This window comes from Globicephala melas, chromosome 2 (genome assembly GCF_963455315.2).
Source record: "Globicephala melas chromosome 2, mGloMel1.2, whole genome shotgun sequence".
Classification (NCBI taxonomy): domain Eukaryota; kingdom Metazoa; phylum Chordata; class Mammalia; order Artiodactyla; family Delphinidae; genus Globicephala; species Globicephala melas.
This window is the reverse complement of record NC_083315.2, coordinates 59,947,447-59,973,212: the sequence shown is the minus strand read 5'-3', so window position 1 is coordinate 59,973,212 and position 25,766 is coordinate 59,947,447. Positions and strand designations below refer to the sequence as shown.

Genomic DNA, 25,766 nt, shown 5'->3' with positions numbered 1-25,766 from the left:
GTGCCTTCCTCTGCTGCTTTCCCTTTGCCAATGCTGTGTCCTCCACTTGGAGGGCCGTTCTGGCACTTTTTATTTAAGCTCCTGGTCATCCTTCAAGATTCACCTTGAGTGACTCCTTCTCTGAGAGGGCTTCTCTGCCTCTGATTGTTACTTAGGACCCTCTCCTTCCTCATGGACCTTATTCTGTAATTTTTTGTGTCCCTCTTTGTCTCAAGAGCAGGGAAGAGTCTGATTTAGCTCTGTATCCTGTGCACTTAAAACATACAAGAGGCTCAGTAAATGTTAAGTATTAAGTGCTGCAGTGATGAGCAGTGTGGGATGGGGCTGGGGCGGGGGTAAGTAGGTCAGACAATCTGGGCCAGGCCCAGATGAGCACAGGAAATACCAAGAACTTGGAAGCTGGTGTTCCCGACAGGACTCCCCGGAATGGACTACAGTTCCCAGAAGGCTGAGAAGTGGACTGCAACTCCCAGAAGTCTGCGCAGTCGTGGAGGCTGCCGGCGACTGTAGGAGCGTTGCGTGCCAGTCAGAATCTGTGGGAGGGGCGACCGAGGTATCGCGATATTTTGGGGGCTGCTCCGAGACGCGCCTGACGCGGGTGAGGAGTCTGGGGGGCCCTCTGGAGGCTGGTTTCACGCGGTGGGGCAGGAGGGAGGCTGGAAAAGCTTCTTTCGCGATTTTGGGTCTGTGGCTCTGTGTGTGACCTCACTGTGTGTGTGTGTGTGTGTGTGTGTGTGTGTGTGTGTGTGTGTGTGTGTGTGTGTGTGTGTGTGTGTGTGTGTGTGTGTGTGTGTGTGTGTGTGTGTGTGTGTGTGTGTGTGTGTTCTCTCCCTCCTGTCGGTGCCCGAGAAGCTTTGCTGCGGGTCTGTGGCTGTGTGTGTGTGTGTGTGTGTGTGTGTGTGTGTGTGTGTGTGTGTGTCTGTGGACCCCTTCCCGTCTCCATCCTGAAGTGGGGCATTTATATATATATATACACGCTCCCATCCCGGCTTTGTGCTGCTCTGCAATTAACTAGTACCATTTAATCTAGTTTGAAAGTTGGTCCTATCGGTTACCCACACTTAACCTTTTGCCTTAAAGAAACAAAAACAAAATCCATGAGCCTGCCTCCAGAAAGGAATGGGGATGGCCCAAAGTACAAACTGTATTTTACAAGTTGGTAAAATAGAAAAAGGAAAGCCCTGGGATATTGCAGTTGTCCCCTGGCTCCACCTAAAAGTGCCGAATGGCATTAAAAATGAAAGTGAGGCCAAATTTTGTCAGAGAAAAACTTCGTGCTGTACTTTGAAGTGTTGGAGGCCTGTGCCAGGTAATAGGCAGGGGAGATTCCCAAGCTGGGGAAGTGGTGGGTATCTTGGGGCAGGAGTTTTCCACATCTCTCCAAGTGACTGAGAGGTGGCAGTTCTCAGTCACTCCCTCACTAGTAGTCACTGCGTGTGTATGTAATATATATCTATATATCCCCAACATGTGGCCTTGAGGAGGGGTGCCTAATGGGATTCCAGGAGTAGCAGACTCTGGAAGCATGCCTGCTTCTGGTTTGAGAGAAAAGCAGTCTTTTTGTTTGTTTGTTTTTTTGTTTTTAATTTTCTTGGCCGCACTGGCAGCACATGGGATCTTAGCTCCCCAGCCAGGGATCAAACCTGAGCCCCTTGCATTCGAAGTTCGGCGTCTTAACCACTGGCCCGCCAGAGACGTCCTGAGAGAAGAGCAGTCTTAGCAGAATGTCAAGACCTTGAGCTCTCCCTGAAAAGTTCCTTGCCTTTCCTTGGAGGAAGGGGTTTAAAGTGACCCTGTGGCCACGTGACTCCTTTTAATGACTGGGTTTGGGGGAAGAGTACCACTATGGGGAACTATAGGTGTTTCATTATTACTGGGGCAGAGTTGTATTGACTGGTGGGAGATGAGGCCAGAGCAGACTCTTGGGGCCAGTAATAGGAACTTTGATGTCAGGCTAAAGGATTCAAGCTCTTAATGGATCCTGGATCCCTGCCCACCCACCCAAATTTGGTTCTGCTTTTTCCTAGGCCCCAGTTACTCATCATTCCTGTGCTGTGCTGGGCTCATACCCCATCTGGCTTTTTTTTAGCCCTGGTCCTGCCCTGGCTGCACACCTGCCCATATTGTGACTGGCAAGTATTCCTGAAACTTTTACTTAACTCTGTCCTAACTAAACTCATCAGAGAAGGAGACTTACACATCACAAGTCTGCCACAGCTGAGGCTCTTTACTCTGTCTGGCCTTGTCTTTTTAAAGGACAGAGAAACTGTCATTTTTCTGGCTGTGACTGTATGCGTGTGGCTACCTGCATGGCTAGCGCCCTGGGAGCTTGAGGCTCAGTAATCACAGCTTGCAGTCCTATAACCTCTCTGCCTGCCAACTCTTTCTGCTGCTCAAGAGTTCCTATGAGTAGAGCAGAGCTCAGGAAAATGAGGTGCTGTCTACAGCTACCTTGGCTGTGCAAATAGATGGTTCTAACAGGGACTGGGTAGAGTAATAGACTTACTGGTTTGGGATTTGATCTATTTTTGAGAGTAAACATAAAGAACTGCTGGGACTTCCCTGGAGGTGCAGTGGATATGGCTCCGTGCTCCCAATGCAGGGGGCCCGGGTTCAATCCTTGGTCAGGGAACTAGATCCCACATGCATGCCACAACTAAGAGTTCACTTGCCACAACTAAGGAGCCCACGTGCTGCAATTAAGGAGCCCGCCTGCTGCAACTAAGACCCAGTGCAACCAAATAAATAAATATTTTTTTAAAAAGGGACTTCCCTGGTGGTCCAGTGGCTAAGACTCTGTGCTCCCAATGCAGTGGACCCAGGTTCTGTCCCTGGTCAGAGAACTAAGGTCCCGTATGCCACGTTGCATGGCCAAAAAAAAAAAAAGAATTAAAGGGCTTCCCTGGTGGCACAGTGGTTGAGAGTCCGCTTGCTGATGCAGGGGACACGGGTTCGTGCCCCGGTCCGGGAAGATCCCACATGCTGCGGAGCGGCTGGGCCCGTGAGCCATGGCTGCTGAGCCTGCGCGTCCAGAACCTGTGCTCCACAGCGGGAGAGGCCACAACAGTGAGAGGCCCGCGTACCACAAAAAAAAGAATTAAAAATAAATAAATAAATACATGTTTAAAAAAAAAAAGAACTCCTGCCAACTGTCACCCTACATGGGACTGTCAGATTGAACTGATTTGACCTTGCTTTCAGATGTTGGTTAAATTTTCCACTTTCTCATCCTCAAGTACATATCCCCCCCACACCCGCCTTCTAGAAAGATAGGTAGGCTTTGGTCCTTAACAAAGATCGCTCAGCAGGCTAAGTAGTAAACCTTGGGCTGTACCACCTGCTGTGGGGAAGCAGCTGAAGTCACCAGCATGGATTCCTGCCCCAAGTTTAACTGATTGCTTTCAGTAACCTATTCCCTAGGAATGATATCAGTTTGATGTGGAGGAGGTTTTATCTTATTTTTTTTAATTTTTAAATTTTTGGGTTTTTTTTTTTTGTTGCACCACGCAGCTTGTGGGATCTTAGTTCCCTGACCAGGGGTTGAACCTGGGCGCTCGGCAGTGAGAGGGCCAAATCCTAACCACTGGACCACCGGGGAGTTCCCTGGAGGAGGTTTTAAATTCAGCTTCTGGTTTTACAGGAATCTCCATGTCCTTGCACCAGTTGGCTGGGGTAGGACAGGGTCCAGGTTTGGGATTTGGCAGGCGGGTTTCCCTGGAGAGCGCAGAATGTGCCTCTATCACCTACTGTGGGTGCTCACTAGCACACTGATTAGTTCTGGGAAGCTGGCTGATAGGCCCTCTAGACCTTGTCAGTTGTTAACAGGGCTCTCGAGGCCCTCGAATAGACTCAGTTCTGCTCTGGGCAAGCATGGCCCTGGCTGAGGCCCTGACGTAGAGGTTGAGATCGCTGGCAAATGGAACTTTGGGGGAAGTTCTGTTCTAGGGAACTGGCCTGTGCTTAACGCCTGTTGAGAAGGGTCTGGGCCCCTCGGAGACCCTTCCAGGTAGAAGTGGAATAATAGACCCAAACATGATCCTCAGCTCATGTGGTTATGTGCCTGAGTCTTGAAGGCAAAAAATGGGCAAAGAGGCCCTAAGGAGCCAAGGGGCCTGTGGAGTGAAGAGGGAGCCCTTATGGGTGTGCAGCCACATAGATAGCCATTGGGTGACTCACTGGACTTCCTCCTCGGGGTCTGCCTTGGTCTCCCTTCCCCTTGTTGATTCTACCCTTTTTGAGTACATCTCCCAGGACCCCCTTGTAGAGAGAGTCCCTTACCTCTGTCTTTCATGCATTGACTCAGAAGTTTTCTGATGGAAGGAGCTTCAGAGATCACCTGGTCCTATCTTTGCATTTTTCAGATGAAGAGACATGTCCAGGGAGGGAATGACCCTGAGCCAAGGTCACATACCAGGTCAGGAGCACAACCATGGCCAGGGCCCAGGGCTCCTGATTCATAGCCCAGGCTTCTGTTCTCTGCCCCCCTCTACTTCAGAGGGTACAGTTTGTTACCCATTCGGCAGATGTTCAGGACCTACTACAGGCCCGATACCCGTCTGGCAGTTGGTGTTTAGACCAGGTCGCACATTCAGGGAGCTTGCTGGGGGTGTTGGTGGTCATGGGAAAGGGGAGAGGGAAAGGCAAGGAAACCGATGTACAGATTGAATCAGTGATCGCCAAAAAGGTGCATCCCAGAGAAGGACCCATCTCAAGTGATTTCAGGTGTGACTCTTGTCTTCTCAATTCATGCACAGATCCCCTAAAGGCAGAGGCTGTCTCTTCCACAATTTCTTTGCCAGTGCTAGATGTAGTTGGTCCTTGATAATTGTTGCTGATGGAGTATGTTTTGCTGGCCCAGTCTGCCAGAATGTAGGTTTTGATGTGTTCATCAGCCATATTATGAACACTCACTTCTAGCAACACCTGAGGGCCAGAGGAAGAAACCAAGCAGCTAGTCTCATGGGGTGGCCTTTATCCTTTTTATGCTTGTCTCTTCTCGGCCTTGGATTTGTAGGGTGGTGCCTGATCCACAGGGAGGGACAGAGGGGCAAATCTCTCAGCTCCCTGGAGCACCCAAACCCCTTTGTTGCATAGGGTTCTACCCCACAGGCATCCCTGGAACCTACCCTGCCCTGCCACTCTCTTCAGCCAGCCTAGCCCACTGCAGTGGCTCCTTTGTCTGCCCCCTCCAGTCTCTTCACTACCAAGGCCCCCTCCACCTTCTCACCAGCACCATCTTTCTAAAGTGAAAACGCACCATAGCCCTCACTGCTCTTGACACTTAGTCCTTGACCTGATTTTACAGCCTTACCTCCTGCCCGCCCCACTGCCCCCCACTTCCATCACGCTTTAGCCTCACTGCTAAGCTGCTTTCTGTTCCCCAGACCTGCCACCCTCCTTCAGGCCTCTTCACCTCTGCAAGATTGCTCCTTCTTGTGAAGTTATTTTCTTGCTTCTCTGAAAAACTTCCTCGTCCTGCAGGACTCAACCTGAATGTTACTTTTTGGTCTCTGACTTACTCAGACAGTAACTCCTAGGCAGCACAGCCTCATGACACTGGCCGCATTACATTGTGACTGACCCACGTGGGATGAGCGTGTCTGACCTTCTTATCACACTGTGTGCTCCCAGAAGCTGGGACTGTTGACCCCTCAGGAACCCTAGCATCTGGCCCAGGGTCTAATACAGGGTGCTCAGTACATTTTGGTTGAATGTATGAATGAAGCAGGCACCCCCTGTTCTGCTTTTAGATCCTGAATCCTGGCAGAGCTTTATGGAGCCCAGTTCTGGCAGGCTCCCAGGACTCGAAGCCACCAGACCGCACATGGAACCCAGGGCCACGTGTTCAGCTGCTGCACCCTTGGTGAAGAGACCGTTCCGTGTTCTTGTCGGTGTCACTGGGAGTGTTGCAGCCCTGAAGTTGCCTCTTCTGGTGTCCAGGCTTTTGGACATTCCTGGCGTGAGTATGCTTACTAGACAGCCTCGGGCATTGGAGGGCTGATGCTCTGGGGCCAGCCTGTTTTTGTGCAGTGCACAGGGTTTTCTTTTTCTTAATCATGGTGTTTGTGGAAGTCCTCTGTGTGCATTGGTATGTGGGGGACGTGGAGACAGAGACCAGTGTGACAGTATAACCAGGAGCTAGATTAGGTAGTAGACAGAGAGTGAGGGGAGACTGCGAAGGGAACGCTGTGGTGAACGGAGGTGTTGGGTTCCCAAACATTTGCTTTGAATTCCCTGAAGTCCTAGCATGAGAGAAGAGCTGGCTGGAGAACTGCGGCAAGTTCTCAGCGCCCCCTGGCTGCCTTGTGCTCCCTGCCTCTGCTTTCACCCCATCCTGGACATTGTGGCTCTGTCCTCCCTCCTTGTTAGACACCATGGGTGTCCTGTCAGTCCAAATGCACTGGAACCTTAGGGGCTCCCCGCTGCCCGCAGCTCTGGTTTCAAACTCTGCTCCTTCAGGTGTTCAGAGATGCCCAGGGGCCACCACAGTGTGTTGGAGGTGGGGGGCTTAGCCCCCTGCCTTTGGTCAGATCACCTCAGCTTTGATCAGTTTTATATGTAGGGGTTCTGGAGCATATTGTTTTGCGGGAAAAGTTCAAGGCTTTAAAAAATGTGAAAGCCAGCTGGTGATAACCCCACTTCTTCGTCTGGTAACCTAGGCCCTTCACTGGTCTGCCACTCTCCAGCTATCCCACGCTCCACCCTGATGGCCTTTGCTTTGGCCCAGCCCCTTCCAGGCTGTGCCGCCCTGCCTACTTTTCCCTGCCTTTTCAAATTCTCCACAAACACTTCATGTAAAAGCCTTCCTGGCCTGCCTCAGCCCATGTGGTTTTGCTCCCTTCCTTTTTTTTTTTTTTTTTTTGGTGATTGTTTTATTGTTTTTTGGCTGCGAGGCATGTGGGATCTTAGCTCCCCGACCAGGGATCGAACCTGCACCCCCTGCACTGGAAGGCGAAGTCTTAACCACTGGACCACCAGGGAAGTCCCTGCTCCCTTCCTTTTAAAACTCATTTGATGTATTAAAGAAAAGCTTAGAAGTAAAGTGGTAAAAACAGGTTTTATTCAGAAAAACTATTGCAATAGGGGAAAATAGATGTCAGTATAGAACTGGGTTTAATTCTGAATACAGCAAGGAAAAGTGGAGATTTGTAGCCAAGGAGCAGTGTGTGTGTGTGTGTGTGTGTGTGCGCGCGCGCGCGTGCGTGCGTGCGTGTGCGTGTGTGTGAGTGGATGGAAAATTACTAAGAGGAAACATCAGGGGTAAGGGAGATTTTAGGAAAACTGTCCTGACCGGATTCTTGCTGAAGGCAGCCCAGGGTGATCTGGGGGCTGTTGGGGGATGAGGAGCCTGATGAGATATCCAGGCTAATCACATATCGAGCGTAGGGGATTCTGGCTAAACCAACTTAGCAGGAATCTTGTTCTGGAGGATGAAATCCAAAGACGGGCCTAGTTGAAAAAGTGGCTCCAAGGAGCCTGACTAAAGTTTGGTTGAGAAGAGAATCTTGACCAAGCTGTGGAACCATAGGTTATCTTTGACACTGCCTGTGTTGTCAGACACTAGTTTTGTGGAGTGTTAAGCCGTTGAGGCCCAGGCTGTGCTTTTTTCCCTGCTTGATACAAACATAGCACCTAACTCAGGGTGGCACAGGCGGGTGTACCCTAAGTGTCCAGCAGGGAGCAGTGCTCACTTGCAGATGACTGTGTCGGGAGTCACAGGCAAGGGCGGGAAAGCTGCTTTTTTTTTTTTTTTTTTTCCCAACTTTCCACAAACTTATACCCTCCAGGCAGCCAGGGATGCCAGTCAGGCCAGAAGAGGGAAGGGAGGAGAGTGTTGTGGCTGCTCTGAGGCTGGGCACTGGTGCTTTGGGGCAGTAACCCCTTCGGCCTGCCCCTGCCTCGTGTGCCCAGAACCGTTGGTAGGAGCTGGCCAGCTAGAGCCTTGAGGGCGGGAGGCCTGGAAGCGTTGCTGCAGCAACAGCCTCTGCCACCGCCCTCTGGGGAGGGAGGGAACCATGCAGTTCCCTTTTCCCATAGCCCCAAGAGCAAGTGAATTTCCGGACTTGGGGTAAGTGGGGGCAGGGAGTCCTATCCCAGGAAACAGATGAGCAGCCTCAGAGCAGAGGGAAATGGCAGCTCCACCGCTTCCTGCCATCCCACACAGCCAGCATTTATGCGGGTGTGAGGAAAGGGTTGCCTGAAGCAGGGAGGCTCTCCAGCCTACCCTAGGCCTTTTAGTCCAGCCTCTGTGGGGTACAGGCCACATGTGGAATGGGACTTGGCTCTCCGTCTCTGGCTGGAGTTGAAGCTGAAGGTCAGGCAGCCAGAAGGGCAGTGACAAGGAGAGAGGACTGCCTGACTTAGCCTCTAGGAGCCTGCCTTTCTCATTTTAAAATAAAGATGATGGCTGCCACCCATCCCCTCGGGAATGTTTGCAAGGCTGGGGGAGGGGGACACAGATGAAACTGCCATCTTGTGCCCACAACTAGGCGCAGCTCCTGGCACACGGAAGCGCTTAACACTGTTTGTTTCCTGTCCGTCCCCCTCTCCTTTTCCCTTGTTGTCGTGTCCTTTGGGGCAGCCACACATGGTGTGGGGTGTTGGGGTTGGTAGATGGCCCATGTGGGAAGAGCTGTGGAGCCACCGTCCATCCGCTTATGTGGAGGGGCCCGCACCCCTCTCATCCTGTGGGTAGACAGCTCTCCAGAGAGCCTGGATTTGCTCAGTGGAGTCCTTGTGAGGTGCTGGTAACCAAAGGGGGAATCCCTGCTTGCCTTGTGTTGGCCCCAGGGGGGTGGCCTTTCCCCTGGCTCTTCCCCACACTCCCTGATGGTACTGATCTCCCCAGTGCCCCCCTCTGGGTCACCTCCAAGAGTAGTCTTTGTCCCTTGGAGCAGTCCTTCTCAGCTCTTTGCCTAAGTCATGGATTCACATGCTTGAGGCTTTGCTGAGCTCCTTTAGGGATCCCTAGATTTTGACTAGCAAACGAGCAGCTGGGATATGGGCGGCAGGGAGCTGGGTGATTCTACAGACCTGGCTCAGGATTACTCCTGATCCACCAGTGTGTTGAGGCTTCCCAGGAGGACCATTGACCTGGAGCCAGACCAAGGAGACTATGGGGGAGTGATGGGGAGGGGTAGATTTGGTTTTCTGCCTCAGTCACCAGCAGCTGGAGAGAGCGGCCACCAGCAAAGAAGCCTTGGAGGCTTTGTGTGAGGTGGGAGGAGCTGGACAGTGGGGGCCAGCCCTCCCTCAAAAGAGGCGTTGCACATAGAGGATTTCTCACGCTGGGACTCTGGGCAAGTCAGGTCTTTTTTATGGCCTCAGTTTTCTTATCCCTGCAATAAAGTGGGGGCCAGGTACCCAAATGATGCATCTCCAAGGCCTCTTCTGGCATGAGTGGTAGAAGATTCTAGATGTGAGGACAAAAAGCACTAGGACCAAAGGCAGCCTGAGAGAAGGTCCTAGGGTGTAGGAGCTGTGGCTGTTTTGCAGTTCTGTGATCGTCATGTAATTGAGTGGCACTTACGTCTGAGCAGTTAGCTTAGTCAGTTTCTGCCCTTTGGTTGGTACCCTCCTCACTATGGAGGAGAAAACAGAACACCTCTCTAGCTTTTGCTGGGTAGGTGTCAGCAGGACTGAGAGCCAGAAGAGGATTTCTAAAAGTGGAAAAAATCTCCCACCCAGGGAGTTGGCAGGCCTTGGCCTTAGAAAAGGCTGTTTCCAGAATGCCTGTGAGGACATTCAGGACTGTTAAGGGTGCAGGAAGAGGGCCCTGCTCGTATGCAGAATGAAGTAAATTCTGCTTTTCCGGAGGACTGTTGTGGCAATATCTAGAGAAAGCAAAAATGGTCACAGCCCTTGCTTCACCCATAGGATTGAACCCTATAGGGCAGGAGTCCCCAACTCCGGGGCCATGGACCGATACTGGTCTGCGGCCTGTTAGGAACCGGGCCGCACAGCAGGAGGTGAGCGGCGGGCGACTGAGCGGAGCTTCATCTGCCTGCCTCTCCCCATCGCTCGAATTACTGCCTGAGCCATCCCCCCGCCCCCCCGCCCCGTGGAAAAATTGTCTTCCATGAAACCAGTCCCTGGTGCCAAAAAAGGTTGGGGACCGCCGCTATAGGGTACAAAAGTTCACCAAATGTACAAGCATGTTCATTTTAGCACTGTTTATAATTTTAAAAGAAAACTGAAACAAACAAAATATCCAACAATAGAGCTGTGGTGCAGTTGTGGTTCAGCCTCTTGATGGATTCGGAGGCAGCAGTTCAGAAGAATGGGTGGATCTTGTGTGCTGATACGGGACAGTCCTCAAGATATAAGTGAAATGAGCAAGGTGCTGAAGTTAGTAAAGTGTGGCCCACAGGCCAAATTCTTGTTGTCTGTTTTTGTATGGCCTATGAACCATACATATGTAAACTATTTACATTTTTAAATGGTTGAAAAAAATCAAAAGATTATTTTGTGCCATATAAAATTATATAAAATTCAGGTTTCAGTGTCTGTAACATTTTATTGGAACACATCCATACCCATTCATTTAAGTATTGCCTATGGCTACAGTCTTGCTACTATAGAGTAGAGTAGTTGTGACAAAGCCTAAAATAGTATCTGGCCCTTTATAGAAAAGGTTTGCCAACTGCTGGCATATAGTATGATTCCTTTTGTGTGTTCACGTATCAAAGTTACTGCCTGTGGTCCTCCCCCTGGAGGTGGTTACCCTTGTGGAGAGATGGGGGCAGGAAGGGAGATTTGTATTTTGTGTCATTCTGTTCAATTTTGATTTTCTAACCTCTCTGTGTACTTATTTTGTTTCATTTTTTAATTTTTTATTTATTTTTAAATAAATTTATTTATTTATTTTTGGCTGCGTTGGGTCTTCTTTGCTGTGCATGGGCTTTCTCTAGTTGTGGCGAGCGAGGGCTACTCTTCGTTGCGGTGTGTAGGCTTCTCACTGCAGTGGCTTCTCTTGTTGTGGAGCACGGGCTCTAGGCGCATGGGCTTCAGTAGTTGTGGCACACGGGCCTAGTTGCTCTGTGGCATGTGGGATCTTCCCGGACCATGTCCCCTTCACTGGCAGGTGGATTCTTGCGCCACCAGGGAGGTCCCCTTATTTTATTTTATTTTATTTTTTAAAGTCAGTGGGGCTTTTAGTAGGGATATCGTGGAATGTTCTTTGTAATTTTATGCTTTCTTTCTTTTTTTTTTTAATCTCATTGAGGAAAGGAGAGCAGGAGAAACATGTCCTGATTTGAGGTTTTTCTTTCTTTCCAGGCAGGGGCCACCTGCCTGCTCTGGGTTCCTGCTGTGGAAACTAATCTACTCAGCAGTAGCACTCTGAGGCATTTTTCTGGACCTGCGCTGGCTTGGCTAGCCCCATCCTTCCCTGGCTTGCTCCCCCAGGGAGTGACCTCTGCAGGCCACTGGTTGGAGGCAGCCAGCCCTGGGCCAAGGGCTCTTGCACCCAGGGTCCTTCCCTGCTACTCCAGAATAGCGTCCCTATGGAGAGCCTCTGCAGTCTGCTTCTCTAGTTTCATTCTTTAGAAATTTCTCTAGTTGGGGAGGGATTAGCAGCTATGCCCTGCTTGAATGGCAGGATGGGCCATGCGACTAGAATACCAGCTCCCCCAGGAGGCCGGTTTGGAGGCAGAGGACAGAACGGCAGAGCCTGCTGGGAAAGGACAAGGGTCACAATAGGGCTGGGAGGTGCAGCGAGCTGGAGGGGCCCCTGGAGGCCCTGTGGTCCAGATGGCTCATGGCTCCGGAGGAGAAACCAGGCCAGAGAGGAAGAATTTGCCAGAGATTCCCCCAGCCAGTGGGCTGGCGGAACTGGGGCTCAAGGCCAGTTTCCTGACTACCATCAGCAAGTGGACTTGAGCTCAGATTATGGGCATTCTCTACTCCACCTAAACACGGCCATGAGGCTGAGAAGCCCCAGGCAGTTGTGGACTCCTGCCTGGTCTGTCTTGCTTTATAGTCAGGGGTCATGTATACCCCACCCACTTGTTAGACACACTGAGCCCTTACCAGCTCTGGCTCCCATGTGTGTAGTAGGCTCAGTAAATGTTTGTCAAGTGGAGACATCATTGTGAGCCATTGGGACACCCACTCAGCCAACCGGAACTCCCTCAGGGATTTGTTAATGAGGCCACCTCCTCCACAGCTTCCCCCCACCCCAACCCCACGTGCTGACGGCACCCAGAGTCCTTTTTTCTAGAGTATGCCCACCACCCCCATGCTCAGAGTCATGCCAGCTTCTTGGCTGGCCCCCAGGCCCCAGGCACCACCAGTGTCAACACTGGGAGGCCCAATGTCGGGGTCTTCTGCTGTGTGTGTCAGCCCAGAGGACTAAGCCACTAAAACTCTGGGTTCCTTGCCTTGTGCCGGGTTAAGTCATAGCCGGTGTTTCCTCTTTAGAGTCCTCATCAGTCTCCTGTGGAGCCATCATCACATGCCCTACTAGAAACACCTGCTCTTTTCTAGCCACTGAGCTGGGGGTTCCAGCTGGGGCTCTTCTTTCCTTGTATATGCCAGAGCTGTGCTATCTAACACGGTAGCCACTAGCCACATTCAAATTTAAATTTAAATTATTAAAATTAAATAAAACCAAAAGTTCAGTTCCTTTGTCACACCAACCACACCTCAAGTGCTCAATAGCAACATGTGGCTAGAGGCTGCCATACTGGACAGCACAGGTATGACGTGTTTCCTTCACTGCAGAGAGTTCTATTGGATGATTCTGTAGAGTAGTGGTTCTCAACTGGGGCAGTTTTGCCTCCTAGGGAACACTGGACAATGTCATTTGGTTGTCATACTTGAGGAGAGGGTGCTACTGGCTCATGGTTGTAATGGATAGAGGCCAGAGATGAGGTTGGAGGTGGACATTCAAGCCATGGGATTTATCTCATCCTGTGGCTGTGAAAGTGCTTCTCCACAGATCCCTTTGATATCTGCCCCAGAAGCAGCCTGGGCCAGACCAGGGGCCTAAAAGTAAAAATGGAAGTATTGCCCCAAATTCTGTTTTCCATTTCCCCTCCCTGACTCCCCAGGAGCCCCAGATGGGATTGCTGATGTATTTTCAACAGAGAAAGGAACACCAGACTTGCCAACTGGTTTCAGGAAGAAATCTCTATAAATGCTAAGCAAAATGCAGGCAGCTTATGTAATAGGGTCTGGCCAAGCCTTGGTCACATCACACAGAAGTTCAGGTTAAAAATATTAAGACATAAAAACTGTTGGCCAGGGTCTCGCCAGGGGGCCAAGCACAGAGCTGCCTTTCAGGAACTCTGATGTGTGTGAGAGATTGTTTTAATGTCCAGCCCCGCTTCTACGATGACCCAGGAGGGTGTAAGAGAAAGCCAAGGAGGGTTCCTGTCCTCAGGAGTTTTCTGCTCTGCCAAGACTCCTTAGCATTTGCTGAGGGAAAGGTCAGGGTGAATGAGTGACTAGTCCAAGTTATTTAGTATCTCAGAAGGTAACACAACATGCCTTCTTTTTTTTAATGTGTGCCAACCCAGGGCCTAGCTCTTGGCTCCCAGGACCTTTTTACAGAGTGAATGAAAATGAGAGAACAAAGCCCACAGGACTGAAGAATCAGATCAAGTGACATACTTCTAAAACCAGAAAAACTGGCCTGGGCCTGCCAGACAACACCGGGGTCAGGGTCACTGCCAAGGAGAGGTGGCTGCTTGATAGGGGTCAAGGGAGGGACATTGGGAAGGATGGGCTTATTACATACTCTTCACATCACTCTTTAGGAAAGACATTGACCCCAAGAAGCTCCCTAACAATGACAGTGTAACCTGGGAGGGTAGCCAGAGACGGATAGATTGAGAGACCAGGGGAAGATCTCAAGCTGCAGCTATGGACCAGGGTGGGAGGCCTACTTGGACCCCTGGTTGGAATTCCCCAGGAGCCAGGGGGAGACTGTGAGGGGCATGCAGAGGGAAGGAAAAGGTAGAGCTGAGAGGGAGGAGGGAGCCCCTGAACAGGGCCATCACCAAACTGGGAATGTTTCTGAAGGCTGGCCCTAGGCACAATCCTCACTTTGAGAACTGGCAGGCCGTTTGGGAGTTGGGGAGAGTAGGGGAACTCGATCTTCAGGAAGCAGCTTTCCAAATTTCAGAATAGAGAGAGGATGAACTGGGGTGATCTTAAGTGGCAAATTGTTCAGGATGGTCAGGAAGCTCTTAGAAATGAAAGAAAGTAGTCCTCTTAAGGAAAAGAAGGCAGTGACCAGAAACTGATATGGCTACCTGGGAAGCCATCTGTTGAAGGAGACTGGAAAGCAGTTAAAGGGAAAGGAGGACATATAACCAAAGATAAAGGTAGAATATGGTCCAGAGGTCACCAGAGTGAGCTGAAGCCTGCAGTGAAACTCAGAACGACCAAGAGGGCTCTTACCTATATTTAGAAAAAGAGCAATGGAACAATGCCTGGTCCTGGAGGCCAATGGTATAACATTAGTGGGGGGACAGAAAGAAATGGCAGGGACTCTTGAGTCCACTTGGCTTCCATTTTTTTCTTTTGAGTTTGAAAAAGGACCAATGGTGGCAGAAGAGACTTGAACCCAAGTTGGGTGATTCATCTCCTGAACTTGGCAAGTTCTATCCTGGGGTGCTGAGGTTGTGGTTGGTGACCTACAGGATGTGTGGGAAACAGCAGAGGGGCTAGAGGCTGGAGATGACTAATGTCCATTTATCAAAAAGGCGGAAGAGGTAGGCTCCACAAATTAGAAAAAGCTTGTGAGCCCTTAGAAAAGCACTTAGAAAATGGTTGTTACTGGAGTTTGATTGGGCTCACTGGGGAAAAGCCATATCAATTTTATTTTATTTTATTTTGGATATTAGAGTATTTTTGGATTTGGTGAGGGCTTTGATGGAATCTTAGGACATCCCCCTGGACCACCTGGTAATGTTATCAGCATGTTTATAATCAGGGAAAGATCCTACTTGGAAAGGGTTCATTCTTGATTCTTTCCCACCCCAGCCCCCCAACCTGTGAACCTTGGTGAAGGGCTCTGCTCTTGACCTTGTCCTTTTCATCATTTGGATTTGTGTCTTGGGGCTACTGATGGTGGTACTGGCTGAGAACAGGCCAGGAGGAACAGGATTGAAATTTTTGGAGCTCTTTACATAGACTGAGCAAACACTGGGCCAACTCTGGAAAGGTGGAATTCACCAGGGAAATGTGAGGGGCTACATCTGGGAAAGTAACAACGCAAGTACAGTTTGGGGCTTGTGGTTTAGTAGCAACATGGGTGAAAAGAACTTGTGAGGTTTTGCTGATTGCAAACCCCATATACTTCAGTAGGAGGATGTGGCTTCCAGGAGAGCTGATGTGGGCTCAGGCTCCATTGATTTACACTCGGTGGATGCCAGGGACATGAGACTTCAGGTTCCCTGAGCCTAACAGGTTGCCACCTTCTCAGAGCTCTGTAGGCAGAAGAGATGGCTCCTACCTCTGAGTTCTTCAGTTTGGGGAAATTTCATTTTATTTCTTTTGTAATTTTCACCCCTCTATTTTTCTGTTCTCCCTTTCAGGAACTCATTATTAGTCAGATTTTGGACCTCTTGAGTTGGTCTTCTGATCTCATCTTTTTTTTTTTTTTTTTTTTGGGCTGTGCCATGCGGCATGTGGGATCTTAGTTCCCCAACCAGGGATCAAACCCTTGCCCCCTTCAGTGGAATCGTGGAGTCTTAACCATTGGACCACCTCATCTTTTTTAATAGTATTATCTATCTCTTTATCTTTCTCGTCTACTTTTTGGAAAATTTCTTCTAAACTTATATTGAATTTTTTATTTGACTATTTATAATTTTAATTTCCAAGAGTTCCTTTTTGTTCCCGGAATGTTCATTAAAAAAAAAAAAAATCTGATCCTGTCTGATCTAATCTGATCTGTTAATGCTTCCTTCCACTTCCATATCTTATGTGTTGATATATCTTAACTGCTGGGTTTTTGTTTATGTTTTTGTCCTCTTCTCTTTGTTCTGGTGATTCATACCTTTAAAAAAATCCCTTTACTTTTATTTCAGTGGGCTTTTGAGAGGGAGTAGAGTTTAATCCACTTTATTTAACTGAAAGTTTATTCTTTTATTTAAGCTTTATATATCTTTTTGTCTTAAATGTGTCTTTTCAGACACATTTTGATGTGATTGATGGATTTTAAAACATCCAGTATGAGAGTCTGAATTTTGATCAGGGAGTTTAGCCAATTATATAATTACTATAATTGCTATTCTATTAGGACTTCTTCCATCTTATTTAATGCTTTCCGCTTATCATGTGTTCTCTCTGCTTTTTTTTTTTTTCCTTTCCCTATCCTTTATTGTGTAGATTGAATTTTCTTCTGCTGGTTCGAAAGTTATATATTCTTCTTCTTGTGGTTAGTTCTAACTTACTATGCCCCACACCTTACGTCATTACTGTCTTGTGTCTTAAGAGTCTCAGCACCATCCTGCCTTTCACTGCTCTCCCTGTGCTGGTCCTGTGACATCTTCAGGGCTGGGTTCCATGGAGGGACAGCAGGCCTGTTCATTTGCCATCTTGTTCAGAACTGGACCAGGCTCATTCAGGGCTATCCTAGAAGGGACTCCCCGGCTCAGCAGGAGTTTGGTTTAAATGACCATTAAAGAGGTCCCTCAGGTTTTGTGCAAGTTTGGGGGATGGTAGGTTCCAAGAGGGAGTGAGTGGGAGAATGGACAAATCTGAGAGCTCTTCAGCAGAGCTGGGAGCACCAGACCTTTTGAAGTTCTTCTGCAGTCTGCCTCTCTGAGATTTCTACTCCCTGGTTCCAGCTTTACTCCTAGGTACTGTGCAGAACAGTGTCTGACAACCCACAAAAGGCAGGAAACAAATGAGGAGAGGGAGCCTTGGTGAGATTATAGGGAGGGGCAGGGACTAGGTTGACATGGCATGGGCACGGCCCATCCAAAGAGGCAGCCCCACCAAGTCCCACCAAGTCATTCTCAAGCAGGAATGTGGGCCCAGCAGTGCCAGAGCACTCAGTTTTGTTTTTTTTTTTATAAATTTATTCATTTTACTTATTTTTGGTTGAGTCGGGTCTTCGTTGCTGTGCGTGGGCCTTCTCTGGTTGCGGTGAGCGGGCTTCTCATTGCGGTAGCTTCTCCTGTTGCGGAGCATGGGCTCTAGGTGCGCCGGCTTCAGTAATTGTGGCTCTTAGGCGTAGTAGTTGTGGCTCACGGGCTCTAGAGCACAGGCTCAGTAGTTGTGGCTCACAGGCTTAGTTGCTCTGCGGCATGTGGGATCTTCCTGGACCAGGGCTTGAACCCGTGTCCCCTGCATTGGCAGGCAGATTCCCAACCACTGCGCCACCAGGGAAGTCCCACTCAGTTTTTTAAAAGGAGCCAGGAAATTGGATTTTCTGTGTGTATATTTGTATATTTTGTATACAAAATATACAAAAAATATTTGTATATTTTGGCTTAAAAATGTTTATAACCCGGGGCTTGCCTTGTGGTCCAGTGGCTAAGACTCTGTGCTTCCGCTGCAGGGGGCGCAGGTTCGATCCCTGATCGGGGAACTAAGGTACCACATGTTGCCTGGCACAGCAAAAAAAAAAAAAAAGTTTGTAACCCCATGCAGGCCAAAGAGCACATCTAGCCCAGACACTGCCACCCATGACCCTTGCTCTGGTTAGTTGATGATTCTGTCCTTGTCACCCTTGACTTTTTTCCCTCCTGGATAAATGTCCCCCAAAGATGTGATTTCCTACATCCTCCCCTCCCAGCCACCTCTTCTGGGCCCCTTTAATCTGCATGCTTGTTAGTCTGACATCTCGTTTTACAAGTAATGGGAACTGGTCTAGTGCTGTTCACCCTATCATGTGCTATTTCTGTCTGTTAAGCACCTTAACCATCCCTCTTGTTTGCGTTATTAATTTATCTGCTAAATGAGTAGTGTGAAGGTAAATATCACTCTTGCCCCATGAGTGTAGGGCACACAGATTTGCTTTTCCTGGAGTCTGTCTGCAGCCAGAGCCCACGAAGCCTTGTTCCTAGAAGTACGGCAAGGGACTCTGCCTGCTTTCTCTCTGGGCCATGGCTGCAGACACCACATGCAGGACCCCAGCTCCCCAGTGCCTTGCCTGCAGAGGGCAGATCTGTGGTGTGGCCCAGAGCTCAGGACCTGTGAGCCTCCTTGGGGTGGCCCCTCCTGCCTGCCATGGCCTGCGTGGCCTTCTTGCCCTAATTTCCCTTCCTGTCTGTCTCTGCCTGAGCGGCAGGAGCCTGCAGCTTTATATACGCTGGGCAGTTGGTGACTCATTCCTCGGCAGCGCCTCAGATAGGGAAGTGAAACGGCTGCACCTGGTGAGGCCTGACCTTCGGGTGACAGCGGAAGTAGCTATGCAAACATGGGGCTCGCTGCCTCGGAGGGAGAAGTCCTCTGCACAGCCAGGCTGTGAGGAAAGCTCTTGCTGGCCTGGCCCCGTGTGGCCTCCAGGCCGGTGGCTCTGGTAAGTTTCTCTTTCCTTCTCCACCCCCACTCCACTTTTTCTTGGTGACAGCTGGAAGTAGCAGTGGTCACAACTGAGAGAGCCAAACATTTCTACAGTCCCCAGGATGTTCCTGTCACCCTCTACAGCGACGCTGATGAATGGGAGGTCAGTGCTGGGGGCCCCAGGGCTGAGTTCCATTGTGTTTGTACCAATAGGACAGGACCATGCTCCCTGCAGCCAATGGTTCTGGTGGCCGGAGCAGACAGCCCAGGCTCAAGTCAGCGGTCAGGGCTCTCTGGGCAGAGGCAATGAGGAAAACATCTGTCTAGCTCTGGCCTGCAGGAGGCCCACAGTCTCCTCCCACCTCAGGCAGACCTCAGCTTTGGCCCTGTGCCTGAGGTTGAGTGTCCTTGTATTTATCTGGGCTGATGAAACCACAGAGGAGCTCTGTTCCCACCACCCTTGTCCACGCGGCTCCCAGCGTCGGGGCTGTGGAGAGTGCCTCACTTCCCACGGCTGCCGGGCTCTGCTTTTGCTCTCCTGCAGAGGGGCGGGCACTGGCCGATTCACTAGACATCGAGTGTGGGCCTCACAGGGGTGCCCTGCCAGGCATTTTTAAACATTCTCAGCCTAGAACATTTCTGGCTGGCCCGTCTTCCCCACCCCACCCCCTCCATTTCTCACCGCCCAGAGCCTTTCCACTGGCTTGGACAACCCAAGCATCCGCCTCAAGCAGACAGGCCAGGAGTTCCCTGCCAGATGTCAGTTCTCTTGAAAACCAAACCATAAAGGGAATAGCTCAGAGAGACAAGGGGCGTTTGTTTCCTCAGGGCTGGTTTCTCTCAGGCTGTTGGCTCCACAGCCAATGTTCACCAGCTTAGCTGCAAGAGGGGTGGCAGTGAACTTGGGCGGGGGTCTCTCAGGTGGTCTCCCTTGGGTTCCTGACTTAGTGTACCTGGTCTGTGTTGGCCCTCACCCCACCTGCCGCTCCTCCCTCCACACTGAGAGAATGGCCGGCCCAGTGACCCCACTTCCTTCCCTCTGCCAGATGTGGAAGTGCCGATCCGACCCAGTTCTCCACATTGACCTGCGGAGGTGGGCAGACCTCATGCTGGTATCTCCTCTCGATGCCAACACGCTGGGAAAGGTGGCCAGTGGCATCTGTGACAACTTGCTTGTGAGTGACTCCCTGGGCCCTCCTCCCTCCCTGGGCCTCACTCCCAGTTTGCTGAGCTGCAGACTGCTTCTGTTCTCACCTTGGAATCCCTTTATGGTGGGCCTGTTTGCTCGGAACACAGTCCCCTGGACAACCCTCCACCTGGCCTCACCTGTGCTCCAGCAAGTGCGTAGAAGGCCTGGTCCTGATGGGTTGACTCGACTTGCGGGTGCCCTCTGAGGGTGTCCACCTCTCACCTGCCCCCCGATGCTCAGCTGCTCTTTCTTTGTCCATAGTTCATGGGCTGCCCTCAACATGCTCTTCTGCTGGTCTCCCTGCCCAGCCCCGTTGCCTGCCCACCTTAGCTCTGCCTTCCCACCAGGACCTGGATATCCACATGGGTAATCGGAATAAGAGCGTTTACTTCCGCATGGATCTCTCAGGCACAGTTATCTCTCCTGTAGCTTTAGCCACAAAGCTGAGATGTGGTTTTCCTGTATATTATGGAAAGCTTAAAGGGGAAGAAAGGAGAAAGGATGAGAGGCCCAAGGTGGAGGAGAGGAAGAGAAGTCCAGCTGGACAGAGTGGGGATTGTCTTAGGCCTGGGGGACCTCCAGGGAGCTGTTGTCCTTAAAGAACCTTTGTTTACATGATCATCCTGGGAAGACTGGGTGTGGTCCCCCTCCCTCTCCCTTATCATCCCTCTTCCCTCATCCATTGAGCTTTAACTTGCCATGTGTCAGGCCCTGTGTGGAGGGACACAGAGGACACAGGGAGCTGACAGTCTGGAAGGAGAAGGTTTTTAGATTATGCTCTGGTGTGTGGTACAGTCAGTCCTTTGACAATGGCGTCACCACCTTGCACAGTACTGGGCATGTAGTAGGCATTCAGGAAATGCTTATTGTATGTATGAGGCAATCAGTCATTTTACTTTGGCTAATAGCCAAAGTAAATGAAGTGACTAACGAAGCTGGGTCAAGGTTTTGGGGGTTAGATAGGAGGTTAGTCTCCTCATATGCTTGTTGATTGGTGCTTAAGGTACTTCTCGAAGAAGCTGCTAGTGATTTAAGCATCATTTGAAATAGAGCACAGGTGATCAGAAGAAGAGCAGCACACAGATTGTGTGGCAGGTGCAGGGGTGGGGGAGTGCAGAGGAGGGCAGGCCTAGGAGCAGTGTTATCAAGAAGGCTTCCTGGTGGGGCTAGTGCCTGGCTGACAGGATGGCGGAGCAGGTCAGGCTCCTGGCCACTTTCATCTAAGTGCGTCAGCATTGTGTGTAACCAGCACCATCTCACCAGATCTCCAGGCTTCCCACTGGTCAGTCAGTAGCCAGCTGATGTGACAAAGCACGCCGACCTCTAGGAGCTGCTAAGCCCCGGCCCGGGCCAATTCTCTGAGGGCTCCTTCCTTACTCCTGAAAGCTCTGCTTCCCTCTTTTCTTCAATGCTGCCACCACTCCCTGAAATCTTTGGGGTTCCCTCCTACTGAGTTGGCTGAGCAGTGGAATATGTTCCCAGGACCAGCCCTGAGGCCCTTTGCCTCAAAGGTTTCCCTTGAAGGTGCAAGTATTTCAAAGAACTGCAAATCTTACACTGCTGTCATCATGGTCTGTGACTCTGTGCTCTCTCAAAAGATGTTTTGTCCTTATATTCCCCAAAAGAAGCTTGCCCTGCTTCCTCCCTCCTTCAGATCGTCTCCCTTTCCAGTGTCCAGAACTTGGGGTGCCAGGAGAGCAGTGCGCTAGGTATGAACCTGTGTTCCCAGTCTCAGGGCCCTTGGCCTGGGTGATGTGCATCTCTGTCTGCCCTCTGGCCCACTCAGGCTCTAGCCCTTTTTTGTGCTAAATAACCAAGCAGATCCAGAAAGAGGAGGTGACTTCCCTGGGTCACCAGTATAGCTGGCAGCTGGTCTCCTGACCCGGATCCAAGCTTTCTCTCCACCCAGGCGGATTCCTAGGGGCAGAGCCTGAGGTGCTGCACACAACATGGGCCAAACAGAAGTGACCGTGGGAACTGATGCCTCCTTCCGGCCCTCTTGTGCTGGAAGGTTTGGAGGAGCTGTGGTTTGTCCAGGAAGCGCTGAGTTTTGAGATGAGGTGAGAAAAGCTAGAGAGGTGTGGGGCATGGAGATGTTGAGTTTCTGCTCTGGTTGCTGTGCTTCCCTTTGAGGTCATTGAGAACCCCAGCCCTGCCAACACCTGCCCCACACGCAGTCAAGGGACTCTTCTAGGTATGCTCATGACTTCTGCAGAAGCAGCAGGTGGCACAGGGCCAAGAGGAAGTGTGGACTGAAACTGTCCACTCGTAGCCAGGTTGCCTCATTGTGAGGACTTGGTGGGAAACAAACGCTGTGTCTGGGATGACGCAAGCCCCCAGATCCTGAGGCTGTGTGCTGACCAACTTCCTTCCTGTCCCCAGGAGAGGGCAGGGGCACTGAGGAGGGCAGGCATTTTCCCTGGCCTGTTCGTGGCATTGTTCTCTGGACTCCCCCTCTTTTTGCAGACAGGCTCCACTTCAGGGAAGGGGTGTGCCAGCCGCTGTCTCCCTGAGGGGCCCACAGCCTAGGCGGAGGTGCCTGAAGCAGTCAGAGCCCAGGGGAGCACACTCCTGCGGGCCCCAGAGCTTATTTCTCCCCGAGGCAGCCCCTGGCCCAGGGAGCCTATGCCTGTAATAATAACAGGAGCTACTATTTCTGGAGCCTGTACTTTGTGCCAGGCCTTGTGCAAAGAGCTTTATAAGTATTCTCACCCTCTGCCCTCAAGACCACCCAGTGAGAGGGCTTTTGCAGAGAGGAAGCTGATACTCCCGGCATGAAAGAACTTGTTCAAGTTCTCATGGCTAGTAACAGCAGATAGCACAGCAAGATTTGAACCGAGGTCCACGTGATTGCAAAGTTCACAGCGCTAAAGACTCTGTGAGCTGGTCTGTCCCTTTCATAGCTGCTCTGGTATGTGACTTGGTGGGATGGCCTGGACATCAGGAGGTAGTGAGGTTGCACGATGCAGTGGAGGATGGCATGGGTGGTGTGCAAAGCCTTGCCCTGGATCATCGTCTGGTGTGTCCTTGGGTAATGGCTCACCTCTGGGAAGTACAGCTTCCCCTCCGTGAAATGGGACAGCAACTTCTTTACAGGGTCGCAGTGAGGGTTCATGAGATAACACGTGGGAGAGGGTTTTGTCATGTGGAAGATGTTGTTTTCATGGCCAAGCTTTAGTTGGCCTCAAGTAGAGCTGGTGTCAGGATAGATGAGCCCACCTGCTGGGCAGTCTGGTCCTTAGCTTTGTGAGAACCGCAGGCCTGCCCCCTGCTTCCCAGGGTTGCTTCAGTCTGTGAGGTGTGGCTGACTGTGAGGAAGACAGAGGCTTGGGCAGAGGGAGCCCTTTCTGCACAGCAAGGGAGGTCTGCTTGGAGGTGGCTAGGCCATTGCTAGCATTGGTAGAGCACCTCCTGTGTGTAGGGCCCTGTGACAGAGCCTATGGGGAGGTGAGAGGGACCAGGAGACACAGCCTCACCCTCAAAGTATGAGACAGCTCCCTTCAGACAGTGGCTCCCAGTCATCCCAAGTCCTCAGCTGGCTGTGGCCCAGAAGCAGAGGGTAGGATTCGGGAAGGCCAGGGAGGGGTGGCAGGCAGAGCAGCAGGCACCCCCTACCTTTCTCACAGACCTGTGTCATCCGGGCCTGGGACCGCAGCAAGCCCCTGCTCTTCTGCCCGGCGATGAACACTGCCATGTGGGAGCACCCCATCACCGAGCAGCAGGTGGGCCAGCTCAAGGCATTCGGCTATGTCGAGATCCCCTGTGTGGCCAAGAAGCTGGTCTGTGGAGACCAAGGTGGGTGTCTGGCCAGGCTCACAGCTCATTCCCACAGCCTGGGGCCGCGGCAGGGCTCAGCTTCAGATCCCAGCCTGTTGTGACCTCCAGCTCAGCTTTCTCATCTGGGAAATGGAAATGGTAATTCCTGTCTCTCAGAGTTGTTAGGTAAACTGCCTGGTATCCTCCCTGGCATGCAGCCCATACAGTTCAAGATGGCTGCTGTAACTATTCCTGGGGCCTGTCCTGGGGGCGTCTCAGAAGGGACTTGCTGGGTCTGGCTCAGGCCTGGTCCTGGCCTTCTCAGGCACTGGGCTCTGGGTGGGACACTCGGGGAGCAGTGGGTGAGGGTGGGTGGGGGACGGTCCCCTGCTTCAGTCTTCAGGGTCATAGCCGAACTCTGCTCCCTAGGTCTGGGGGCCATGGCTGAGGTGGGCACCATTGTGGACAAAGTGAAAGAAGTCCTCTCCCAGCACGGTGGCTTCCAGCAGAATTGAACCCGGGGATTTCTGTCACGCATGTCCCTCTGAACTCAGGTGTTTTCAGGCCAAGTTGGTGAAGAAGGTGGACTTTGGCAAAATATGGTGAAGACTTCCGCATTTGCTGAGTAGTGGTCTGGCCTGGGCCTGCTCGGGAGCCTCCCCAGGAGCGGGACCTGCCCCAGGTTAAACTAGACCAAAGGCCCAGGTCCCAACTTCTTTCAACCAAGAGACACCTGCTTTCTGGAGTTCCTCCCCACCTTTTCCTGGGATGGGCACAGCAAGCCAGGGGAGCAAGCTGCTGTATTGTTCCTGTGCTCTGGGAAGGGGACTTAGGAATGACCGAGAAACCTTCATCCAACGTTGTGCCCAGGAACTGCTTTTAGAAAGAGCCACAGCTGGAGATCCCCAGACCTTTGGAGCTTCAGCTTCTTGGTGGGGTGCAAGGAAGACTGCGAGGTGGCCAGGCCCTGAGATTTCCCACAGACCGTGCTGTGAGATTGGGGGTACTGGGAATAAAGAAAAGTGACTCTTTGGGAGACTCTGTCCTTCCTTTAGAGCCTCTCTGTGGTCTTAGAGATCCGGGGCCGGGGAAGGGTCTAGGCTGGCAACTGACTGACTGTCCTTAGTTCTTATATCATATGGCAGGTAAGGGCAAAGGGTTCAGAAGCCAGACAGTCCCTAGTTCAAATCCAGCTCTGCCACATACTAGCAGTGGGACTAGGGCTCAGGGCTCAGCCTTTCTGACCCTCACTTTCCTCGTGGAGTTGTTGAGAGGATTAAATGAGATAATGTATGCAAAATGCCTACCCTACTACCTCTCACATAGTAAATGTCAAATAAAATGGAAGTTAAAGCTAGATATGTATTCATACCAGTGAGCTTTTCTAACGTTTACTGAAATAGACTGTCTCATTTTGGGAAAAATAAAATCCCCGACCCTAAGCTGACATGCACTTTATACAAGTGACAGGCACACAGCCAGCAGGGTGGGAAGCTGACCTGGAACCCAGACCCCTTGCTTCCTGGTGTCGTCCTCATCAGCTTTTCTGTGCCTGAGATGGGGACCTCGGTGTCTGTACCTCCCCCTGCCCCAACAGTGGCACACATGGATGGGGGAAGTAGACTCCAGAGAGACACATGTTCTGCCCTAGAAACCCTCCGCTACCCTGCCTTTGACCTACTGCTGTTTGATGGCTGCTGTGGATTGGGGCTTGTTTGACTGTTTAGAGCTGACTGTTTAGAGCTGACTGTTTAGGCAGGGGCTGCCTTCCTGCCCTCTTGCCTTCCAGGCCGGGGTGAGTGGGTACCCCTTGCATGCTCTCGGACCACTGGGGGATAGAGGCACCTTAGAAGGGCCCAGGAAGCCTGCTGGCTGGAACCAAGCCTCCAGCAGCCTCTAAGAGCCTTTATCTCTATAGCACTTGACTTAATCAAGTGATCCTTTGGGATAAAATTGTCTTAGGGCACTAAAGAAAATATAACTAAAATGGTAGCATCAAGAACCAACCTCTTTGGCTGGTTTGGGGGTCGGGCATGGTGAGGGCCTGGACAACTGAAATCCAGAGGCAATCCCAAAGTTCCATTTAAGTGTTTTCCAACTTCCCTCCTTCTGTCCACATCACCCTTCCTTTCCCTCAGCAACCTCCTAATGAATGGTGAGGCTTCCAGTTTTAACAGAAACTGCTGCTGAGTGCTTGCTGTGTGCGAGGCTCTGTGCTGGGCACTTTAGCGAGGACAGTTGCTCAGGAGACCTGCTACAAAATGCCTGTTTTAAAAAGTCACAGGAGCAGAGAAGTTCGTAGGCCTGTCTGTGGCTGCTCATAGTGGGACTGAGCCTTGTTGGCTAGAAGGAAAGA

The 25,766-nt window shown here is 51.1% G+C and overlaps 1 protein-coding gene across 3 annotated transcripts; it reads left to right on the top strand.

The window, feature by feature from the left end:
- The first annotated feature begins 329 nt into the window (after positions 1-329).
- PPCDC (phosphopantothenoylcysteine decarboxylase) lies at positions 330-25,654 on the top strand. Of its 3 annotated transcripts, none has more exons than XM_060293988.2 (7): positions 330-598; positions 2,028-2,132; positions 5,751-5,959; positions 18,533-18,628; positions 19,512-19,640; positions 23,281-23,449; positions 23,965-25,654. In XM_060293988.2, the coding sequence occupies exons 3-7, from the start codon at positions 5,774-5,776 to the stop codon at positions 23,985-23,987; spliced, it is 603 nt and encodes a 200-aa protein (XP_060149971.1). In that variant the 5' UTR covers positions 330-598; positions 2,028-2,132; positions 5,751-5,773; the 3' UTR covers positions 23,988-25,654. The 3 variants fall into 3 exon arrangements, with proteins under 3 accessions (XP_060149971.1, XP_030730811.2, XP_060149972.1); XM_030874951.3 differs by having other exon boundaries at positions 334-598; positions 23,840-25,648; XM_060293989.2 differs by lacking the exons at positions 330-598; positions 2,028-2,132; positions 5,751-5,959; positions 18,533-18,628 and adding an exon at positions 17,631-18,481 and having other exon boundaries at positions 23,840-25,654.
- Positions 25,655-25,766: the final 112 nt, after the last annotated feature.